The sequence below is a fragment of the Suncus etruscus genome, chromosome 7 (assembly GCF_024139225.1).
Source record: "Suncus etruscus isolate mSunEtr1 chromosome 7, mSunEtr1.pri.cur, whole genome shotgun sequence".
In the NCBI taxonomy this organism is placed as follows: domain Eukaryota; kingdom Metazoa; phylum Chordata; class Mammalia; order Eulipotyphla; family Soricidae; genus Suncus; species Suncus etruscus.
The window spans coordinates 99210451-99233820 of NC_064854.1; the positions used below are offsets into that span (position 1 = coordinate 99210451).

Below are 23370 nucleotides of genomic sequence, written 5' to 3' on the forward strand. Positions count from 1 at the left end.
GACACCTTACCTCCAGCGCCACCTACCCGGCCCCAACGCTATCATTTTTATAGGAACACACCAATTTAGTTGCCAATGTGTAGCTAAAGTCACTTAATGTTTGGAAACCAATGAAATAGCATAATGGTCAGCTGGCAACAAGATGTTGCTAAATCTCTGCCAGTGACTTAATGACCTTAATGGAGATACAATAAAGTTCACAAATTTGCTTGTTGCTTCTTCTTTTCTTTTTCTTATCTTCCTTTGTTTTGTGTGTGTGTGTGTGTGTGTGTGTGTGTGTGTGTGTGTGTTTGACCACAACCAGCTGCATTCAGGGGTTTACTCATGGCTCTGTGCTCAGAAAATGCTCCTGGCTCGTGGGACCATATGGGATGCTGGGGGACCAAACCCGTGTCTGTCCTGGGTCTGCCATGTACAATGCAAATGCCCTACCATGGTGTTACCACTGTGGCCTGCTTTTTTTATTATTTAAAAAATAATTTTGCTTTCACTTATCTGGAAACAAATGTATTACAGTCAACTATGTCATGTTCGTCTTTTAAATAAAGTAAATTGAAAAGAATTAGGAAGATTAAATACAGGTCATACAAATGACAATCGATGGTCTACCTACCACACAATGAACTGTAGCTAGAATACATGTGTACTTACTAGCTACTGCTCAAAGTCAGGATGCAACACAATTCCATAGATGAATTAAAAACATATTCTCGAGCCCGGAGAGATAGCACAGCGGCGTTTGCCTTGCAAGCAGCCGATCCAGGACCAAAGGTGGTTGGTTCGAATCCCGGTGTCCCATATGGTCCCCGGTGCCTGCCAGGAGCTATTTCTGAGCAGACAGCCAGGAGTAACCCCTGAGCATCGCCGGGTGTGCCCCCAAAACCAAAACCAACCAACCAAACAAACAAAAAACAAAAAACATATTCTCCTACACAGTGATCTAAGTGAGGGAGGAAAAGAAGGAATAAACTCAGCTGGTTTTTAGCCTCAGTTAAAGACAAGGAGCAGGTGTCCATCTGCCCAGCTGCTCATGACAGCCTCCATGTATTATCAATCACTCCTCAGGTCTTCAAATAATCTGCGACAGGCTAAGAGGATTTCTGGGCAGACAACTGTGCAAATCTTTTGAATTCTTGGTTTGGAAATATGGCTTGAGAAGAGTTTTAGATATATAATAGAGAGAAAACTGCAACATTAAAAGAAAAGAAGAATGAAGCAGAGAGCTTTTTCCAAATTCTCTCCGACCTCAAAGAAATTCTCTGCCCCTCAAATACAGGGGATTTGGTATTTATCCATACTCTGGCACACATTAGCTATGCTGCAAACTAACTTTTTCCCCTGATCCCCCTATTGGTGACATGGGAGTTAATGAGGATGAGGGGGGAACACACGAACATAATGCTTAGCAACTACAATCATCCATTTCATTCATTACTCTAAAGCTCCACGCTCTTGACCTTGCTCAGATTGAAACCAGTTGGTTTCTCTGCTGGGAGTTTGAAATAAGGGTGGAATGATTCCTTCTGTGTGGCTGCTCCTGGAACATGAAACTCTGGTATGTGGCTTTGAGACTAAGGGATAGAGAGTGAGGATCTTCAAAAGAGAGGAATGAATATTCTCAATGCAAGAAGTACACTATGGGGTCCTATTGGTGTCCTTCCCCTTTTCTGCTGTAAATCTCAGGTTAAACCTCCCAGCCTTTTTCCTACCCTCTACATTTCAACAGGAAGCCACATGGGATGCAGAGGATGGAACCTGGATCAGTCTCAGTTTGCTGTATGCAAGGCAATGCCCTACCTGCTGTACTATTACTCCATCCCGTCAGAAATAATTCTAGAGTGCAGATAATTCTAGAGTGCAGAACCAGTAGCAACCACTGATCATCACTGGGTGTGGCTAAAAAGCAAAACAGAACAAAACAAAAAGAAAACAAAACAAAAACCAAAAACAGGGGCCGGGCGGTGGCGCTAGAGGTAAGGTGCCTGCCTTGCCTGCGCTAGCCTTGGACGGACTGCGGTTCGATCCCCCGGTGTCCCATATGGTCCCCCAAGCCAGGAGCAACTTCTGAGCACATAGCCAGGAGTAACCCCTGAGCGTTACCGGGTGTGGCCCAAAAACCAAAAAACAAACAAAACAAAACAAAACAAAAAAACCCAAAAACAAACCCAGAACAAGTGGACATGCCATTAGTGAGAAGCTAATATGTCTTTCAGGTCACTGACTTAAGTCTGGGAATTTTTTTCAGAAACTCTCACCAATTTGCTATTTTGTTTACCAGGATTTGAGCCTTTCCCTCCTCCCCAGGATTTTCATTAAGTTTTTGTTATAATTAATTTTTAATTTCAGTCTTGTTTTATAAAAGAAATAATAATGGGGAGCTGGCTCAAAGGGCTGACATGCATGCATTGCATGTGGGAGCCCTAGGTTTAGGTTTGTGTCCTAGCATAGCATGGTCACCAGAGTATAGTAGCTGGCATTGTAAGTAGCCAGGCCCTGACCACTGCAGAGTGAAGGAAAAAAAGAGATAGAGAGAGAGGGAGGGAGGAAGGAAATGAAAGAAAAAGAATAAAGAGGGAAGTAAGAAGGAAGTGGGGACACAGATTTGAGAGTTAATGTGCATGTTTATAATACATAAGGTCCTATGTTCAATCCCTGGAACCACATAGTCTCATATACTTTCTAGTATGGCTCTGCTGAGGCCAAGCATTTGCTGTGCTGGAGCAGCATTGCATTGTGGGCCAAGCACACAGCTGAGCCAAAGTTGGGTAGGTGCTGTTCCTGGGCCTCCTGAGCCTTCTTAGCAAATATCATTTTTTTCCCTTTATTTTTACTCTGCCCCCCCCAAGATTGCAAGAAGATAAGACTTGAGACCACTCTTGCCAGACACCACTAGGCTGGGCACTAATATAATTTTTAAAAATATATATTTTTAAATATAATTTAAAATTTAATTACATTAAATATAATTTTGTTTTGTTTTGGTTTTGGGCCACACCCAGCAGTGCTCAGTGGTTATTCCTGGCTATCTGCTCAGGAATAGCTCCTGGAAGGCACGGGGGACCATATGGGATGCGGGGATTTGAACCAACCACCTTTGGTCCTGGGACGGCTGCTTGCAAGGCAAATGCCACTGTGCTATCTCTCCAGCCCCATGCATTAAATGTAATTTTTCAAAAAGTGTTAAAGATAGAGCTGAGTGATAGTATAGTGGGTAGGACACTTGCCTTGCATGCAGCCAACCTGTGTTTGATCCCTGGCACCACATGAGCCTCTGAGGCTGCTTGGGGTGATCCCTCATTCAAAGTAAGTCTTGAGCACCACCAGATGTGGCCCCAAAACAAAACAGCAAGAGTAATAAAAAAAAATAGTAATTTTCTTTTCCTTTGAAATCCCCCCCCCCCAAAATGTAATCTCTGGAGATGTTGTTATAGTACAGTGAGTAGGGCACTTGTATTGCATGTCGCTGACCCAGGTCAGTCCCTGGCATCTCATGTGGTCTCCTGAGCCCCACCAGGAGTAATTCCTGAGTGTAGTAATTCCTAAGCGCCAAAAGACAAACAAAAATGAAATTTCATCTCCTTTTCCCCACCCAATTCTACTGAATCATCAATTTAACCCTCTAACAGAAAATTCTTGAAATGTAAATTAAAACCACAGATTTTAGAAATGTTTAGTTTAATAACAACCAGTTAGAATGGTTCTGAGTAAAACATCAAAAATAACTGGGGATGGGGCCCGGAGAGATAGCACAGTGGTGTTTGCCTTACAAGCAGCCAATCCAGGACCAAAGGTGGTTGGTTCGAATCCTGTTGTCCCATATAGTCCCCCATGCCTGCCAGGAGCTATTTCTGAGCAGACAGCCAGGAGTAACCCCTGAGCACTGCCAGGTGTGACCCAAAAACAAACAAACAAACAAAAAAAAAACCGAAAAAAAAACTGGGGATCAGGCTTGAGGTAGAGCATAGACCTTTCATTTGCAGGTCATCAGCACAGTCCCTGACACCACCTTATGCTACAGGATGTGATTCCTGACACTTAGAAAAGTGTGTGCCAATGGCAAGGCAGCAACAGCTATCTACTAAGATCTGGAGTGATGTAGAGAAAAAGGAGCTTTCTGTAGTGCTAGTGGGATGCCATCTGGTGCAGCCATCATACAGAAGTAATGGAGAGTACCAAGGGTCAAAAAAAAAAAAATAGACAGTGGAGAACCTTATCAATTACACAACCAAGAGATTCCACTTGTGGCTATTTATCTGGAGACTATGAAGACAATGAAAGCCTGATGCAGAGAATGGAAAGAGGATGATATATTGTGCGGCTTTACCAAGGAGGAAAAGCTTGGGCTCTTGGGGTGGCAGTATTAAGTGAAATAACTCAGGAAGAGAAAGACCAGCACTGTCCAATTCCTCTCATGGGTGGACTATAAGTAAACAAATATAAATAAACAAGCGAATGGGTCGGACAGCACAGCGGTAGAGCATTTGCCTTGCATGCAGCCAATTCAGACAGCTGATAGTTTGAATCCCGGCATCCCATATGGTCCCCTGTGCCTGCCAGGAGCAATTTCTGAACCCAGATCCAAGAGTAGCCCCTGAATGAGTGTAAGCCAAAAACCAAAAATAAATAAAATAAAATAAAATAAATAAACAAGCAAAAATAAAAACAAACCCTTAGAATCTGTGAGTAAAATGGTAGAGAAAAATGGAGAAGGTGAGGGAGGCGCCTGAGCTAGGGAAGAGGGCTGATTGGTTGATAGATGAAGAGGACAGGACGTCCACGGCGTGGTGTGACAGGGACAGTTGCTGAGGTGAAAAGTTGTGCAACTTAAATCTATACAGTGTTATAGACTAAAAGGACCTTTATTTATTTTGGTTTTGGGGTCACATCTGGACTTACTCAGGACTTACTCCTGGCTCTGTACTTAGGGATCACTCTTGGTGGGGCTCTGGGAACTGTTGAGGTGCTGGGGATCAAAGCTTATGTGCAAGGAGCCTTAGGGGTCTCAATGATAAAAGAACTGAGACTGCAAGTCTGAGGCTGAGAATATGATTCTGCAGTCTACTTGCAGGTCTGTCCTAGACCTCCACGGATGCTGTGGCCTAGCTGAAGCAATGACAGGTGCCCAAACAGGGGTGTGACAGCATCGAGGCCAGAAGAGGGGACCCCATGCAAGAACTGTGTGAACCCCCAGGATGTCAACAGCAGCCAAGGGAAAAGAATCGAGGAAAACAAACAAGCAAATCAAGAACTAAATGGAATCTAGTGTTGGACGGTTCAACATTTGGAATTTTGTGTTTGATGCAGTCTTCCTGAGAGTCTATGGGGCAGGGTAAGAAGCAGTTTTTGCAGAAAACAGGGGCCCAATTCAAGCCCAGTCAACATCTAACCAGGCAGGAATGTGCTGGGGTAGGGTGGGGACACACCTGGGTGTCCGACTCAACCTCAAGCAGCATTCTCACCAGAGAACCAACCTGGATTGAAATGAAATATGATGTTTAATAAGTCCTGGTCTCCCCACGTGATGGCATTCTTGTATTTCTGGTACAGAGGGTACAACATGTCCCCCCAAGCCAAGCCTTCTGGAATCAGACTGTTCTGGAAAAGAGGAAAGTGTCAGAATAGCTGAGGCGAGGTCAACACATCACACTTACAGAGGAATCATGTAGAGAGAGAGAGAGAGATTCTCAGGCCTCCACCTTCCCCAAGCACAGCTCTCTCTCTTTCCCTGCCCAGAATGAAACAAATTGGACAATAAAACAAATTAGGATCCTGCTGGCCTCAAGAGGTAGGACAAAGTATGAGAAGGCAGTTAGCATTCATCAGATGCACATGTGGATACTAGATGGACTAGAATTGTTAGACCTCTGGTTTGTACTCAGAAAACTATAACGAAAGTTAAATTTCTCTTTCAGGCTCTAATTCTTGCCTTGAGACATTTTAAGGAAAAATACTTGTTCCTTATCTTAAATGATTTGTTTCTAAAATAATACATTCAAAGGTTAAATATTTAGATAACACATTAAGGCAAAAAATTAAATAAATTAAACTTTCCTTCCTCTGTCCTGCAATTTATATTCTTTTTTTTTTTTTTTTGAGTCATACCCAGCAGCACTCAGGGGTTACTCCTGGCTCTACACTCAGAAATTGCTCTTGGCAGGCTCCGGAGACCATATTGATGCCGGGATTTGAATCACCATCGTTCTGCATGCAAGGCAAATGCACTACCTCCATGCTATCTCTCCAGCCCCAAATCACATTCTAATTTTCCTCAGAAGTATACATACTTAACAACTGTCCATCTCTTAGTATTCTAGAAACTTCTAAGACATAAAGGAACCATGTTCTATGATACTATGCTTTACTGTTTTCATTTTCCACTTACTTTTTGGGAAGGATTTTGAACCACAGCCCTGAGTGCCTAGGAACTACTTCCAGTTCTGTAGTGGATGTCCACTCCTAGAAGTATTTGGGGGACTACTGAGTGCTGGGGATCAACTTGGGTATAGGTTGCATGCAAGACAAGCACCTTAAATCATCTCTCCAATGATTTTTTGGAGATCTTATTTATCTCATTTATAGATTCATCTAGTTCCTTTTAATACAGACATTTATAAAATAGTTCTTTACTGGGGCCGGAGTGGTGGCGCAAGGGGTAAGGCGTCTGCCTTGCCCACACTAGCCTAGAATGGACCATGGTTCGATCCCTCATATGGTCCTCCAAGCCAAGAGCGATTTCTGAGTGCATATCCAGGAGTAACCCCTGAGTGTCTCACCAGGTGTGGCCCTAAAACCAAAAAAAAGAAAAAAAAATTCTTTACTAATGTTCATTCAGTCTTCTGAATACTTTTTTGGATAGGGGTCGGGGGACATGTACTCTCAGCTGTGCTCAAGGCTTATTCCTAGGTCTACATTCAGGGCTCATTCCTGGTGAGGCTTAGGGGGCCATATGTGATGCCAGGGAACAAAACTAGGTTGGTTGCATGCAAGGCAAGCAACCTACCTTTTGTATTTTCACTCTGGTCCTCAATTCTTTTTAGTTTTTTGCTAAGAGAAAAGAGGACGTTGTAAAAAGTCTTGTAAAATATCTTTGCATACTATATAAATATATTCTTCAGTAATTCCAAATTTTTTTTATAATTTTCAAGCCTTGGATACACAGAGTTCAAATATAATGGAATTAAAACTTCCAGCATGATATTCATGAATAGTAAGCGGTGAAGATTTTAATTTCAAAATCATTTAAGCTTTTTTTCCCTAAACAAATATTCTATAACTTTCCAAATCTATTTCCCTTACCTGGTTTACCTATTCTCACATACAAGTCACTCAAAAATCAGCACACAGACATTCTAGATGAAAAGATGAAGTTCACTTTTCACTTATTTTATTATTACTTATTTGGTTGGGGTACCTGGAAATAACCTCATCTCTCACCATGTCTGCATTTGGGGGAGGACCATACCTGGTGGTACATGGATGGAGTCAAGGTTGGCCACATGCAAGGCAAATGCTTAGCCCCCGTATTAGTTTCCTTATCCTGAGCCTGCATTTTAAAACAAGAAAATATAAAAAAACTTTCTTACCTTGAATTGAGCACTTCTTATCCGTGTTAGATTCATAAGCATGACTCCTGAGTTAATTCCTGCAGAGCCGTAGAAAGGATGGCGCGCAAAGCGGCTATACCAGCCAATTTGGGAGATTTCATGCTCAGGGGCCATAGCCGCAAGCTGGGTTGAATTAAACTGTCTCAGAAGCTTCCAGATGTCATCAACAGGACTCAGAAAGAGAACATCAGTGTCCACATAAAGAAGGGAGTCCACGTCTTTTAAAATCACCTTTGTTTGTGGAAGAGGCAAAAACGGAAACAGCCATGAGAAGATACGTCTCTGTTTGACCATCCCATCTGTGGCATTTTGTTATAGGAAGTTAACATGCATTTCAATGGATTCTCCATTATTTAAAGTTGATGAGCCTGGGTACCATCTGTGCAAGTATAACAGTGATTTCTATTTTGAATAATTGTTTTTTTTTTTCTTGGTTTTTGGGCCACACCCGGTGATGCTCAGGGGTTACTCCTAGCTATGCGCTCAGAAGTCGCTCCTGGCTTGGGGGACCATATGGGACGCCGGGGGATCGAACCGCGGTCCGTCCGAGGCTAGCGCAGGCAAGGCTTTAGCGCCACCGCCCGGCCCCCTATTTTGAATAATTGTACTATTAATATTATTAAGTTTTAGGGGATGGTAATACCAGGCAATCTTACAGAACTACTCTCAACTCTGATCAGGGTTCACTCCAGCCATGCTTAGGTGGGGGACTATGTCATGTCAGGGATCTCAAATGCAAAGTATGTGCTCATTCTATTGGGCTACCTCTCTAGTCCCTTTAAGTATCTTAAAAATTAACTTGATTAGCTGCAGGATTTTTTTGTTTGTTTGTTCTTTGGGGCCACACCCGTTTGATGCTCAGGGGTTATTCCTGGCTAAGCACTCAGAAATTGCCCCTGGCTTGGGGGGACCATATGGGATGCCGGGGGATCGAACCGTGGTCCTTCCTTGGCTTGTGCTTGCAAGGCAGACACCTTACCACCATCTCACTGGTCCTCAGGATTTTTTTTTTTTATCTACTAAAGAATAGATCTTACAAACTAATACAATAAAATTAAAAATTCTGAAGGACCTGAGTGATGTACAGCAGGTAGGGCATTTGTCTTGCATGTGGCTGACCAAGGTTTGATTCTCAGCATCCCAAAATAATTCCCCAAGCCTGCAGGAGTGATCCCTGAATGCAGAGCCAGTCATAAGCCCTGAGCACTGTTTCATGTAGCTCAAAAACCAAAAATAAATAAATAAATAAATAAAATTAAAACAGTGATCTGGCAATCTTTTCATAAAAGATTACCTGATATACTTCTTAACAACTTGAAGATCCTAATTTCAGAATTAGGGCAAATCTGTTCTTTTAATTTTTAATTTTTTGTCTTTGGGGCCATGATCATATGGGACTCCAGGGGATTGAGATGCGGTCCGTCCTAGGCTAGCGCCAGCAAGGCAGATGCCTTACCGCTTGCACCACCTCTCTAGCCTCTCACAGTTATATTTCTTATTATTCTGTAAGGATACTCAGAGAAGAATAAAAAGCAACTTCTAGCCTAATCCCTTAGCATTTTCTGGTGTATGTGGGTTAACTACAAAGACTCATTCCTCAGCCCAGCAAGAACACTAGAAAATCAATGGACAAAACATGTAGAAGCCCGCCAAGTTTAATGAGCAAAATCAATATTATCGAGAACATAAACAACACCGGTCAGCTCAGTAAATCCTCAGACAATGTCTTTAGTGACACTGAAAAGTATGATCAATGAGCTCAAAGAAATGATAGCTCAGGTAGTTAAAGAAAGTATGAGTTGAAATGATAAAAATAGTAGGTGATAAAAAACACTCCAGAGACACTCTGAACAGAATAATATAAGTTGAATAAAAGATCAAGTAGCTCCAAGATGAGGAGGAAACACTAGGAAACAGCAGAAGATTGAAATCGTTTGAAAAGAAATAAACAGCGGGCCCGGAGAGATAGCACAGCGGCGTTTGCCTTGCAAGCAGCCAATCCAGGACCAAAGGAGGTTGGTTCGAATCCCGGTGTCCCATATGGTCCCCTGTGCCTGCCAGGAGCTATTTCTGAGCAGACAGCCAGGAGTAACCCCTGAGCACCGCCGGGTGTGACCCAAAAACAAAAAACAAAAAACAAAAACAACAAAAAAGAACTAAACAGCACTCTGGAGAACTGTAAGATGAGTTCAAGCGGAACAATAAAAGAATGATCGGATGGGGCTGGGATGATAGCACATTGGTAAGGTGTTTGCCTTGCACACGACCTACCTGGGATGAACCCGGGTTCGATCCTCATCATCCCATATGGTTCCCTAAGCCTGCCAGGAACAATTTCTGAGAGCATAGCCAGGAGTAACTCCTGAGCACCACCAGGTGTGCCCCCCCCCAAAAAAAAAAGAATAACTGGAGTCCCTTAAGAACAGGAAGATGAGATGAAAAAATAATAGTTGAAGAAATCATCGATAAAAAAAATTACCAGAGTTGAGGAATATAGGCACTGAGTTTTAAGAGGCCCAAAGGATCCCAGCAAAAAATAACAAAACAAAAACTAGGAAAACTCCGAGACACATTGTACTCAAAATGATAAAAACCAAAAACAGAGACAGAATACTAAAAGCAAGAAGATCAAAAAATGAGTTTACAAAGGAAAGCCCATATATGTTCAGCAGATCTATGAAATGGGACTCTATGAGTTAGAAGAGTATGAAAGTGAAAGGGTCCAATTATAGACCACGACAACTCCAAGAATGCAATTAGCAAGGGCAGGTTTATTGACTGACTAGCTAGGGCCGTGGATCATGTCAAAAGACAGGACTGGAGCCCCAACAGCAAAGCAAGAGGGTTTTTATAGGGTTCGGACTATAGGGTAGGGGGAAGGCAATGTCCAATCAAGAGTTCAATTTAGCCTTCTTCAAAATATGGCTCAGGGTCGGGGGTGGGGTGGGGTGGGGTGGGGGGAGGAGCCCAAGGGGATTTTGAGTAACTTCGTTATCACTAGCGTTGGTTGCTGACGTGAGGTGCTCATTTGGCCAAAGGTTTAATTGTCTTTTGTCATGAATATATTGCCAGAAACATTCTTTGGCTCCTCTCTCCTCTCGCACCCCATGCCAGGAACATTCTGTTGGCACATTACACGCCTTATAATAAGGGGGTTTGGATAAATATCAGAACTTTAGCAAGAGTTCAGTGGAAGTTTAACCTGAACAGGAGTTTGGCTTATTAGGTATTACAAGGTATAAGTAGGCCTTAATTACTATATTCTAAACATGCTTTTACATAACTTTATACATATATATATATATATTCCAAATTCTATTTCCACAAAAGGATAAAGTACAAAAACTCAACATAATGAACACCAAAAATACTCTATACTTTATCACTTAGATTTGAAGGAAAAATACAGTTTCATGGACAAGTAACAGCTTAGGGGATTCATACTCTTAAAATCATTTTTTGGGGGGGGACCACACCCATTGACGCTCAGGGGTTACTCCTAGGCTCTGTGCTCAGAAATCATTCCTGACAGGTTCAGGGGACCAGACCAAATGGGATTCTGGGAATTGAACCCAGGTCCGTCCCAGGCTGGCAGCTTGCAAGGCAAACTCCCTACCACCGTGCTATTGATCTGGTCCCATTCAGGTTTTCATTTGTCTCTGGTTTGAAGTATAGGCATTCTCTGAGCAGGTCAAGTGCCCTATCTGCTCAGGCTCCTTTCTGTTTGTGGCCATACCTGGAGATATCAGGCCTTACTCTTGGCTCTGCACTCATGGATCACTCCCGGTGATGCTCAGGGGACCATCTAATATCCATGAGATTGAATCTTGGTGCTGTTGTGCAAATAAAAACCATCTTTCCCTCTGAACTATTGCTCCAGCCACTGTCTGAACACAGAGAAATAGCACAGCGGTAGGGTGTTTGCCTTGCAAGCAGCCGATCCAGGAGAAAAGGTGGTTCGAATCTTCGTTTCCCTTTTGGTCCCTTGTGCCTGCCAGGAGTGATTTCTGAGCACAGAGCCAGGAGTATTTCCTGAGCGCCACCGGGTGTGAGTCCAAAACCAAAATAAAATAAAAAGATAAAAACCACCATTTCCACTGGCTTCTGAGATTTTCTAGTAAACAGAGATAGAAATTGGAAAGATAGGGGCTTGAGCAGTGGCACAAGCGGTAGGGCGTTTGCCTTGCACGCGCTAACCTAGGATGGACCCTAGTTTGATCATATATGGTCCCCCAAGCCAGGAGCAATTTCTGAGTGTATTGCCAGGAGCAACCCCTGAGCGTCACCAGGTGTGGCCCAAAAACCAAAACAAACAAACAAACAAACAAAACCCTGGAAAATTAAATCTTGGTTGAAAGAAAGAATTCTGTCATGTAAATAATCATGTGACTTGATAGATACTATTCTTTTTTTTTTTTTTTTTTTGGGCCACACCCAGTGACGCTCAGGGGTTACTCCTGGCTATGCACTCAGAAGTCGCTCCTGGCTTGGGGGATCATATGGGACGCCGGGGGATCGAACCGCGGTCCATCAAAGGCTAGCGCAGGCAAGGCAGGCACCTTACCTCTAGCACCACTGCCCGGCCCCGATAGATATTATTCTAATTAAAGTGGCTATAATAATTTATTTTATTTTTTCATTGATTTAGCCAGAGTGCTCAGGGCTTACTCCTAACTCTGTTCTCAGGGATCAATCCTGGTGGAACTTGAGGGACCATATATGGTGCTAAAGACTGAACCTGGGTAGGCTGTGTGCAAGGTAAATGCCCTGCCCTTTGTGCCATCTCTTCAGCCCCTAATGTATTTCCTTTATTTATCCCTGTAGTGCTAATGATGAACACTGGCATCATTCATGTAAAGTAACTGTACTACCACCAAGTCCAATCTCAGGCCCTCTCATTACTTGTAAAGCTCTTATTGTATATTAAGTAATATTCAGCTGTCTTTCCCATAGGCCATACCTGACAGTGCTCAGTGCTTACTTCTATCTCTGTGCTCATAGATCACGCAGGCTAGGCTTGGGGACCTTATGAGGTGCTGGGATTCAACCAGGTCTATATTATTATCAACCCTGTTTAGCTTTGGTTATGTGTTAAATACACCATTATGAATATTTCTTTTCTTTTTTGTGTGTGTGGGGGGGTGGTTTTTGAGCCATACTCGGTGATGCTCAGGGGTTACTCCTGCCCATGCACTCAGAAATCGCTCCTGGCTTGGGGGACATATGGGATGCTGGGGGGATCGAATCACAGTCTGTTCTAGGTTAGTGCATGTAAGGCAAGCACCCTACTGCCTGTGTCAACGCTCTGGTCCCATTCAGAGTATTTCTTGCATTTATTGTCAGTGCCTTGATGGATCCTCAGAGTAAGTCTTATTCCCTCATCGAACAGAGAGTTGAGTTTAAATAATTCACCTGGGCCCGGAGAGATAGCACAGCGGCATTTGCCTTGCAAGCAGCCGACCTAGGACCAAAGGTGGTTGGTTCGAATCCCATTGTCCCATATGGTCCCCCGTGCCTGCCAGGAGCTATTCTGAGCAGACAGCCAGGAGTAACCCCTGAGCATTGCAGAGTGTGGCCCAAAAACCAAAAATAAATAAATAAATAAATAAATAATTCACCTAAAGATGAAGCTGGCAAACAACAGCAGCTAGATAAAATCTCTGCTCTCCAAGCTCCTTTCTCCTGCTCTCACATGATGATCTGAACCTACCATGAAGGAATGACTAAACATGTTCACAGCTGCATGATGGATGTATTTAGCGAGGGAGCAGTTTTTAAAGTTAGGATAGATCAGAATCATTTAAATATCTGTTTTAAATCATATCCTCAAACCCAACCTCCAGATTATTAGCTAAGGTGTCTGAATGGATGTCTTTTTTTTTCTTTTTTGGTTTTTGGTTTTTGGGCCACACCCTGCAATGCTCAGGGGTTACTCCTGGCTGTCTGCTCAGAAATAGCTCCTGGCAGGCACGGGGGACCATATGGGACACCGGGATTCGAACCAACCCCCTTTGGTCCTGGATCGGCTGATGAATGGATGTCTTACAAGCATGTATGTGTGTATGCATTTATAGACCATATATATTTGACTTTTCTTTTAGATGATTTTAGGCTTTGAATTGCGGCAACAGGGCTGGAATGATAGATAATCCAATGGATAGGCCACTTGTCTTGCAAGCAACAATCCTGAGTTTGATCCCGGATATTCCATTGCTGGTCATTATTTTGCATAAAGTACCTTGCTTTGGGTATATGGTATTCTTATTTATTTATTTATTTATTTATTTATTTATTTATTTATTTATTTATTTATTTATTTATTGGTTTTTGGGTCACACCCGGTAGCGCTCAGTGGTTACTCCAGGTTCTACACTCAGAAATTACTCCTGGCAGATTTGGGGAACCATATGGGATGCCAGGATTCGAAGCACCAACCTTCTGCATGCAAGGTAAATGCCTTACCTCCATGCTATCTCTCTGGCCCTGGGTATATGGTATTCTTATGAGTAGGTAGAAGTTATGGTCAATGAATGTATCTGTGTGTATGTGTGTAGAACAATTACATACAGATAAATTGCCTTCTCAGTGCACATCTGGAGGGTATCGATAGTGTTGGTATGTATTGCTGGTTACATGAACCTAAACCACTTGGTTAAGGTGTTCTCTGCAAATTGATATTTTCTTTTTTTTTTTTGGTTTTTGGTTTTGGGCCACACCCGGTGGTGCTCAGGGGTTATCTGCTCAGAAATAGCTCCTGGCAGGCACGGGGGACCATATGGGATGCCAGGATTTGAACCAACCACCTTGGGTCCTGGGTCAGCTGCTTGCAAGGCAAACACCGCTGTGCTATCTCTCCAGCCCCTAATTGATATTTTCTATGTAAATTTTTTTACTTCCCCTGAGAAATTCCACTATATATATTTGTTTTTAGGGTCACACCTGGCTGTACTGAAGAGTTTCTTCTGGCTCTGGATCAGAAATTGCTCCTGGAAGGCATGGGGGACCATATGGGATGCCAGTATTTGAACTACCATCCATCCTGGATCAGCTGCATGCAAGGCAAATGCTCTAACACTGTGCTATCTACCTGGCCCAATTCCCCAATATTTTATCGGGTATTTTGTTTGGTTTTTGAGCCATGCTCTTACTCAGGGATTATTCCTAAGTGGTACTCAGGGATCATACAAGGTACCAAGGATTGAATCTGGGTTGGTTGTGTGCAAGGCAAGTGACACGTGGTGGGATTAACCTTAGGGATTAAACCAGCATTGGCCTCATGCAGAAAAAAGATAAAATGCAGGACAAGCATCTTATCTCTTGTACTATATCTCTGACACTTCAGGCTAAATTGTACTCTTCCGTGGGGCCAGAGAGATAGTACAGGAGTTACAAGTACTATTTGTGTTGCATGCAGCCAATCTGGTTCAGTTCTCAGCACTACATACAAAAGTGTTATCGGAGCACAGAACAAGGAAAAAGCCCTGAGACCAGTGAGTGTTGCCTAACCCCATCCTATACTAAATGTTAATTCTCTAACTTACTTAAACATTTACTAGTAGATCCTACGTGTGGTAATTAGCATCATACTGATCTCATGAATTCATTTTAATGTATTAATTGAAATTCCATAACAAAGTCATCATTTCTCCTCATTTATTTTTATTTATTCTTATATTCTCACTTATTTTGTTATTTACTTGTATTATGTATAAAATTATAGAAAATTATTCTATTGCTGGGGTTATAATTCAGTACTACTGATAAGGTCGGGAATTCCACACGCACCCCTCTAATGACTTCAAGAGGCAAAGACCATGCAATAGCAAAGGGTTTATTATGACAACATATGCCGGACTCCCAACATGACTTAGCATAAGCCAGAGGATGAGAGTGCAGAACCAGATTTAACAAGCCTTTCTATAACTTTTCAGTGAAAAATTACAGTATGGTAGTTGGGCGGTACACTTGACATTTGCTCAGTTACATTTTTGCAAGATTTAGATAACTGCAAGTCACAAGGTTTGCAACAGTATCTTTTGGTCAAGGACCAGTCCTTGAGGAAGGAGTGGGGTTTAGGGTGTTAAGGGCGAGTCCCCTGGAATTAAGGGCGAATCCCTGGGAAGCTGCAGAAATAAAATTATTTTATTTCCTTTTACCATCTACTTTTTTTTTTCTTTCTTTTTTTTTTTTTTTTTTGGTTTTTGCAGCGCTCAGGAGTTACTCCTGGTTCCACACTCAGAAATCGCTCCTGGCAGGCTCAGGGGATGATATGGGATGCCGGGATCAGAACCAATAACCTTCTGCATGAAAGGCAAACACCTTACCTCCATGCTATCTCTCCGATCCCTACATCTACTTTCTTTTGTGGTCCTAGCTGTTTCATCTTTGCCATGTAGAATTCTTTCTTTCAGTTGTTTTTGCTTTTTTGCTTTTTGGGCCACATCCAGTAATGCTCAGGGGTTACTTCTGGCTATTTGCTCAGAAATCACTCATGGCTTGGGGGACCATATGAGATGTCAGGGATTGAACTGCTAACTGTCCTCAGTTAAGCTGCGTGCAAGGCAAACACCCAAGCACTTGCACTACAGCTCAGGCCCATCAATTGGTTCTTGATTTGGGTCATAGCTCAGTAACACAACTGCAATGCCTTAAAGGTGCCATTCTCTGCACCAGACAGACTGAAATCTTCTTTTCAGCACGTCTTTGCTTTCTTTACTTTCTAGTACCATAAGATATTACAGGCTCACATGAGCAGCCCTGGAATCAAGAAGGGCTTATCTAAGAAATTCTGCTGATGCCTGTTGGAGGGTGGAATTAGAAATGAAACCTTTCTGTTTGTTGTGATAAGGCTGTCACTGTTTCTATTCTTTCTCAGTGGCCAGAGTTAGGAGATACAGCTAAAAAGGCATGTATTTATGTCTTTCACCATCACCAACACCATCATCATATTATTCTTTGTGTGGCACATAGGTGTCAGGGACACAGTGGTCAGGAAACTCAGTAAGAAGGTTGGCAGAGTCCCTTCTCTCTGGATCACTGTTATCTTTAGTTCTGTATTTGCTGTACTCGATGCATATGCAGGCATGTGGCCCTAAAGGTCTGCATGTCCCCAACTCTCATAATGGAATCTGTGTCCTTGCAAATATATTAAGAAAATATATTAAGATTGAGGCCGAAGTGGTGGCACAAGCGGTAAGGTGTCTGCCTTGTGCTTTCTAGCCTAGGATGGACCGTGGTTCGATCCCCTGGCGTCCCATATGGTTCCCCAAGCCGGAAGCGATTTCTGAGCGAATAGTCAGGAGTAATTCCCTGAGCGTCACTGGGTGTGGCCCCAAAACAAAACAAAACAAAAAGAGAAAACCTTAAATGTCTTTGTTTTCTTCACTTTATTTTTGGCCACAACCTGTGGTGCTCAGGATTTACTTCTGGCTTTGTGTTCAGTGGATAATGGGATGATTGGGATCAAACCCAGGCCCCCCTCTTGCAAAATATGTTCTCCAGTCTGTTGAATTATAATTCGGACATTTTGTTTGTTTGGTTTTGAGGTCATGGCCAGTGGTGCTCCGGAGCTACTTCTGGCTTTGCTCAGTGGTCATTCCTGATGGTTCTTAAGATATCAGGCAGTACTAAGGATTGAACCTAGATCTTCTCATGCAAAGCATGTACTTAAGTCCTTGGGCTATCTGTCTGGTTCTAGCTTCCAATGTTTTAAAGTTACCACTAGAATCATACTACCCATACTTTCTTGTTTACTTGATACTTTCCTCTTTGTTTTAGATGTGTAAAGAACAAAGGACTTCCTTTTTCCTTTTTAAATTTTTTGTTTTTTGCGCCACACTCGGCACTGCTCAGGGGTTACTCTTGGCTCTGCACTCAGAAAGTCGGCCTTCTGTTCTTTATTACTTTCTTTTTTTTTTTTTTTTTTTTTTTTGTTTTTTGGGCCACACCCGGTAATGCTCAGGGGTTACTCCTGGCTATGTGCTCAGAAGTCGCTCCTGGCTTGGGGGACCATATGGGACACCGGGGGATCGAACCGCGGTCCGTCCTAGGCTAGCGCAGGCAAGGCAGGCACCTTACCTCTAGCGCCACTGCCCGGCCCTTCTTTATTACTTTCTTATTCTTTCTCTCTCTCTCTCTCTCTCTCTCTCTCTCTCTCTCTCTCTCTCTCTCTCTCTCTCTCTCTCTCTCTTTCTTTCTTTCTTTCTTTCTTTCTTTCTTTCTTTCTTTCTCTGGCAGGCACGGGGGACCATATGGGACACCAGGATTCGAACCAACCACCTTTGGTCCTGGATCGGCTGCTTGCAAGGCAAACACCGCTGTGCTATCTCTCTGGGCCCTCTTTCTTCTTTCTTATTCTTTCTTTCTTCCTTCCTTCTCTCCTTTCCTTCCTTCCTTCCTTCCTTCCTTCCTTCCTTCCTTCCTTCCTTCCTTCCTTCCTTCCTTCCTTCCTTCCTCCCTCCCTCCCTCCCTCCCTCCCTCCCTGCCTCCCTCTTCTCTTCTCTTCTCTTCTCTTCTCTTCTCTTCTCTTCTCTTCTCTTCTCTTCTCTTCTCTTCTCTTCTCTTCTCTTCTCTCTCTTTTTTTTTTGGTTTTTGGTTTTTGGTTCACACCCGGCAGTGCTCAGGGGTTCCTCCTGGCTACATGCTCAGAAATCGCTCCTGTTAGGCTCGGGGGACCATGTGGGATGCCGGGACCACTGTTCTTCTGCGCCTAAGGCAAGCGCCTTAACGCTGTGCTATCTCTCCGGCCCCATCTTTCTTCTCTTTTTTAAGTACCGGGAATTTGCACTAAAATAATTATCCAACTTGGATTAAAGAAATCAACTATTTTAACACTTTTTGAGATTTTTAAGGTTATTAAATAAAATACTAGCTCAACAAGGGTTGTCAATGGAGAAAAATCAAAGTGTGTCCATTTATTTCTGCTTCTATTGTGCCCTCTTGTGGAATTACATCAACTTTACATATTCAGTTTGGTGCAGCTTTAACAAACAGCAGTGTACAAGGGTCAAAGCTACATTTACATATGCTCACCTCGATGAAGGAAATTCTCTTCACCAGTTTATTTATTTTTGCTTGTTCTGTTTTATATTATTTTGTTTTGCTTTTGGAGGGCACAACTGTGCTCAGAGCTCACTTCTTTTTCTTTTTTTTTTTTTTGGTTTTTGGGCCACACCCGGTAATGCTCAGGGGTTACTCCTGGCTATGCGCTCAGAAGTCGCTCCTGGCTTGGGGGACCATATGGGACACCGGGGGATCGAACCTCGGTCCGTCCAAGGCAAGGCAGGCACCTTACCTCTAGCGCCACCGCCCGCCCCTAGAGCTCAATTCTGACTCATGGATCACTCTTCGGAGGGCACAGGAGACCATAAATGATATCATAGATCAAACTCAAGTTGCCCACGTACAAGGTAAGCACCTTACCAGCTGTACGGCAGTGCACCGGGGTTACCCCTGGCTCTATGCTCAGAAATTGCCCCTGGCAGGCCCGGTAGACCATAATTCGAATCACGGTCCTTCTGCATGCAAGGCAAACGTCTTACCTCCATACTATATTTCCCGTCCACCCCCCCCCCTTTTTTTTTTTTTTTTTTATCTTTTTGTTGTTTATTTTGGAGCCACACCACTTAGAAATTACTCCTGGAGGGGATGGGGGTGGGGTGTTGGACTGAAAGGTAATTTCTTGGGCATTTAATCCATGCCAGAGGGCTAACTTAGGGGGTTGATGTCTTGTGCTGATAAGGCACTTGAGTGCAAACTGATGCTGCAAGTCCTGGGGGATTTTTCTTACATTTAGATTTAACCAGGAACATTGAGCAGGGAACAACTCTGCCTTTCCTACCTGCAAAAATTTTTAAAATTTTAAAAGTTATAAAATTTAAAAAAAGAAAAAGAAAAAAAATTATTCTTGGAGGGGCTGGAGTGATAGCACAGCTATAAGGTGTTTCCCTTGCATGCAGCCAACCCAGAAGGGAACCAGTTGAATTTGCAGCATCCCATATAGTCCCACAGTCTGCTGGGGGCGATTTCTTTTTTTTTTTTTTTTGGTTTTTGGGCCACACCCTGTGACGCTCAGGGGTTACTCCTGGCTATGCGCTCAGAAGTTGCTCCTGGCTTCTTGGGGGACCATATGGGACGCCGGGGGATCGAACCGCGGTCCGTCCTAGGCTAGCGCAGGCAAGGCAGGCACCTTACCTCCAGCGCCACCGCCCGGCCCCTGGGGGCGATTTCTAAGTGTAGAACCAGGAGTGGTTCCTGAGCGCCACTGAGTGTGACCCCAAAATCAATCAATCAATCAAGTTTAAAAAAAATTAAATTAAATAAAAAAAAAAAGAAATTACTCCTGGTATGTTTGGGGAACGATATGGGATACAGGGAATAGAACCTGGGTCAGCTACGTGCAAGGCAAGCGCCTTACCTCCTATATTACCTCTCTGGTCTTTATTTATTTATTTATTTAGTTAGTTAGTTATTTAGTTAGTTAGTTAGTTTTTGGGCCATGCCCAGTGATGCTCAGGGGTTACTCCTGGCTATGTGCTCTGAAATCACTCCTGGCTTGGGGGACCATATGGGGCACTGGGGGATCGAACTGTGGTCCGTCCGAGGCTAGCACGGGCAAGGCAAGTGCCTTACTACTTGCACCTGCTCTGGCCCCATTTTTTAACTTTTATCCCAAGTGCTGGGGATGTAACTCACACACATGAAGAATGGCTCTACTGCTGAATTAGTTCCCTGGCCCTTCTCACCAGCTTTCTCTTTTATCTCCATGCAATCAAAATTCAGATTGCTGGATGCTGGGGTAATAGTACAGCAGGCAGGGTATTTGCCATGCAAAAAGGAGAACCAGATCCTTGGCATCACATATGGTTCTCTGAGTACCATCAGGTGTGAATCATGGGTACAGAGCCAGGAGTAATCCCTAAGTGTAGCCAGGTCTGATGTTCCCCCAAAATTTGTTTTTAATTTCAGATGGCCTCTTAACTGGGAAATCAATACTAATTTTGTTCAGGAATGTTCTCCAAAAATTCTTCTTCACCAAACTGGTATTTGATCCTTGTTCTCATCCTCTCAGCTGTGTGGCCACTGCCAGGAGCATAGGGTATTTTCCTTTGGCCTTGCATTATTCAAAGTATCTAGTTTCCCTAGTGCAGTCTAAGATAACGGCACTCTCAGATCTTCCATCTGCTTCCATTCCTTTTGGCTCTCTTCCCCATTATCAGGTGTTGTGATCACAGTCAGTGAGCACACTCTTTTCCCTTGTTAGCTGGAGGCATCCTTTGAGTCATGACAACTGTCATTTAAAGCAGAATCTAGTTTTGTAGACTGGACCTCCCCAGACACTGCTTCTCTATGAGGGATTGACTGAACACAGAATTATAGGGTCACAAGGAAATGTGGTTCTGCACTCAACTGAGTTGTTTTTAAAGAGCATCCAGCAGTGCTCAGAAGTTACTCCTGGCTCTGTGCTCAGAAATCACTCAGGGGACCATATGGGATGCCGGGATTCGAACCACTGTCTGTCCTGGATCAGCTGCATGCAAGGCAAATGACCTATCGCTATGCTATCTCTCCGGCCCAAGGCTAGGCATTTTTATAAGTGTAATATCTTCAAATTCTCTGCTAGCTTTCCTTCTTTCTCTCTTGTTTTTTTTTGCAAACCCAGGGCCTCATAAATGCAAATGTTACATTTCCTGGCCAGTTTCTTTAAGAGATGTTGGATAAAGGTTGTCCTTCGTTGACAGACAAGGACATGGATAAAGGAAAAAAGCTCCATTTGCAAAAGTGTCTCCCTTGCTTTTATCAACAAAGAAGTCAACAACTTAAGTCTGCATGAGAGATAGAGTGGTAGGTAAAGCACTTGCTTTGCTGGCTGGAAATCTAGCATCTTACATGATTTCCTGAGCACTGCCAGAAGTGATTCCTGAGTACAGAGCAAGAAGTTAAGTGGAGTAAGCCCTGAGCGCTGGTGGGTTTGACCCAAAACAGGAAGAAAGAGAAAGAAAGGGATAAGAAAGAGAGAGAGGGAAAGGAAAGGAAAGGAGAGGAAGAAAGAAAGGAAAGAAAACAAAAGCAAAGACTCCAGTAAGAATGGGTTGTTCAAGAAAGGAACATGGAGGATTTCACTCTTTGGTTAAGGTGTTCTCACCATTCAAGTTGTGCTGCTCACCAGGGGTCACTGAAGTACTCACATTCTTGTTTGCTAGGGGCTTGACTTATGGCCATGCAGGTCATATTTTATTATTTGATTTTTTCTTTCTCTCTGGAGGATGCTAGAATACTCACACATAGTTGTTTTCATAGAGGTTCACATCCAGTGGTGTTTGGGGTTGGAATCTGGCCAATCCCTGCCATGGCATACATAAACTTTTAGGGGAGCTCAGTCCACCAGATGTATCCTCAGATTTTCCTGGTGGGGAGGACTAAAATAACCCCCATGGGGTTCCTCAAAAGGCCCTCTGTGGACGCCTTTTTCCCCTGTGTGGATGGTTGAGGAATTTCCAAAGAGATGCTTGGCATTACATTTTCAGTCAGTATTTGGCTATCTCTCCTTCGTAAATATCAGGCAAAATTATAGCCTCTATCAAATAATTTGGCTCAGAAATTCCAGCATCAAAGATACTAAGAGAACACCTTTTTCTGGATAATATTTAGCACGTAAAGTAAAGACAATCTGTCCTTGCAGCTGCAGTTTCTGGTAATCAAGGGCGAAGCCAGAAAGCAGACCCTGGACTATTGGCTCTCCTTAGAAAAAGGGAATCACACCTAACCACACCTAAGGGGATTTGGGTCCTTTCTTTACTTGACCTCTAAAACTATAAAGCCCAGCTCAGCATAGATCAAGTGCCTAGATATTTTCTACTTCCTCCTAATCCTGATTTTGCATTTGAAGTAAGCTTGCTAAGAGCTGCCTTGAGTTGTAACCATCTCCTTTGTAACTTAGAATTTTTACAGTCACACCCATAGTTTAGGTATTGTTATTGTTGTACTTTGCTTTGTGATTATAATTATTCTTCTCTACACCTATGGCTAGTTTTGCCCCTATAAATCTCCCTGCTCAAAAAATGAAACTTGTCACACTCCTGCCAAAAGATGTGTTGACCCCACATACTCTATGTGTGGTTTCATTATTTTTTTTTTTGTTTTTTGGGTCACACCCGGCAGTGCTCAGGGGTTACTCCTGGCTGTCTGCTCAGAAATAGCTCCTGGCAGGCACGGGGGACCATATGGGACACCGGGATTTGAACCAACCACCTTTGGTCCTGGATCGGCTGTTTGCAGGCAAACGCCGCTGTGCTATCTCTCCGGGCCCGTGGTTTCATTTCATATTCGGCCGCTCATGTTACCCATTTTCCTCTTGTTGAAGGATTTGCTTCCCACTAGAGATGCTGAGATGCAAGACTCCTGCAGCAAATCCCAGCATCTTTCAGTAGTAGACAGGTACTTTCAAAATCTGACAGGTACTTGGGGCCACCAGGGTTACACCTGGAAGTTCTTGAGGGCCATAAGGTGCTAGAGATTGAGTCTACAGCCTAGAATATGCAAGACATGGGCTCTATCACTTTATGATACATCTTAATACAGTGATACTGGCATGTAGTGCCATGACTTACACTGGAATGTGGTTTAATTAACACAAATTGCAGCACCAGCCTAAACATGTCAGTGGTGTTCATCAAGGGTTGCACCCCTTGACTTGTGTTACTCAGACACCCCTAGCTACAGTGTCACCAGAAATCTCTTGTGCTGGTGATCACAGACTGTTCAGATG

The 23370-nt window shown here is 43.3% G+C and overlaps 1 protein-coding gene across 1 annotated transcript in view; it reads right to left on the minus strand.

Moving 5' to 3' along the window:
* GXYLT2 (glucoside xylosyltransferase 2) overlaps window positions 1–23370 on the minus strand; it is a 110952-nt gene that overhangs the window by 19098 nt on the left and 68484 nt on the right. The window contains exons 4-5 of the mRNA XM_049776898.1: window positions 7584–7835; window positions 5472–5595 (exon numbers count right to left, since the gene is read on the minus strand). Of these exons, the coding sequence (XP_049632855.1) occupies window positions 5472–5595; window positions 7584–7835 (376 nt within the window). The remainder of the gene's footprint in view (window positions 1–5471; window positions 5596–7583; window positions 7836–23370) is intronic.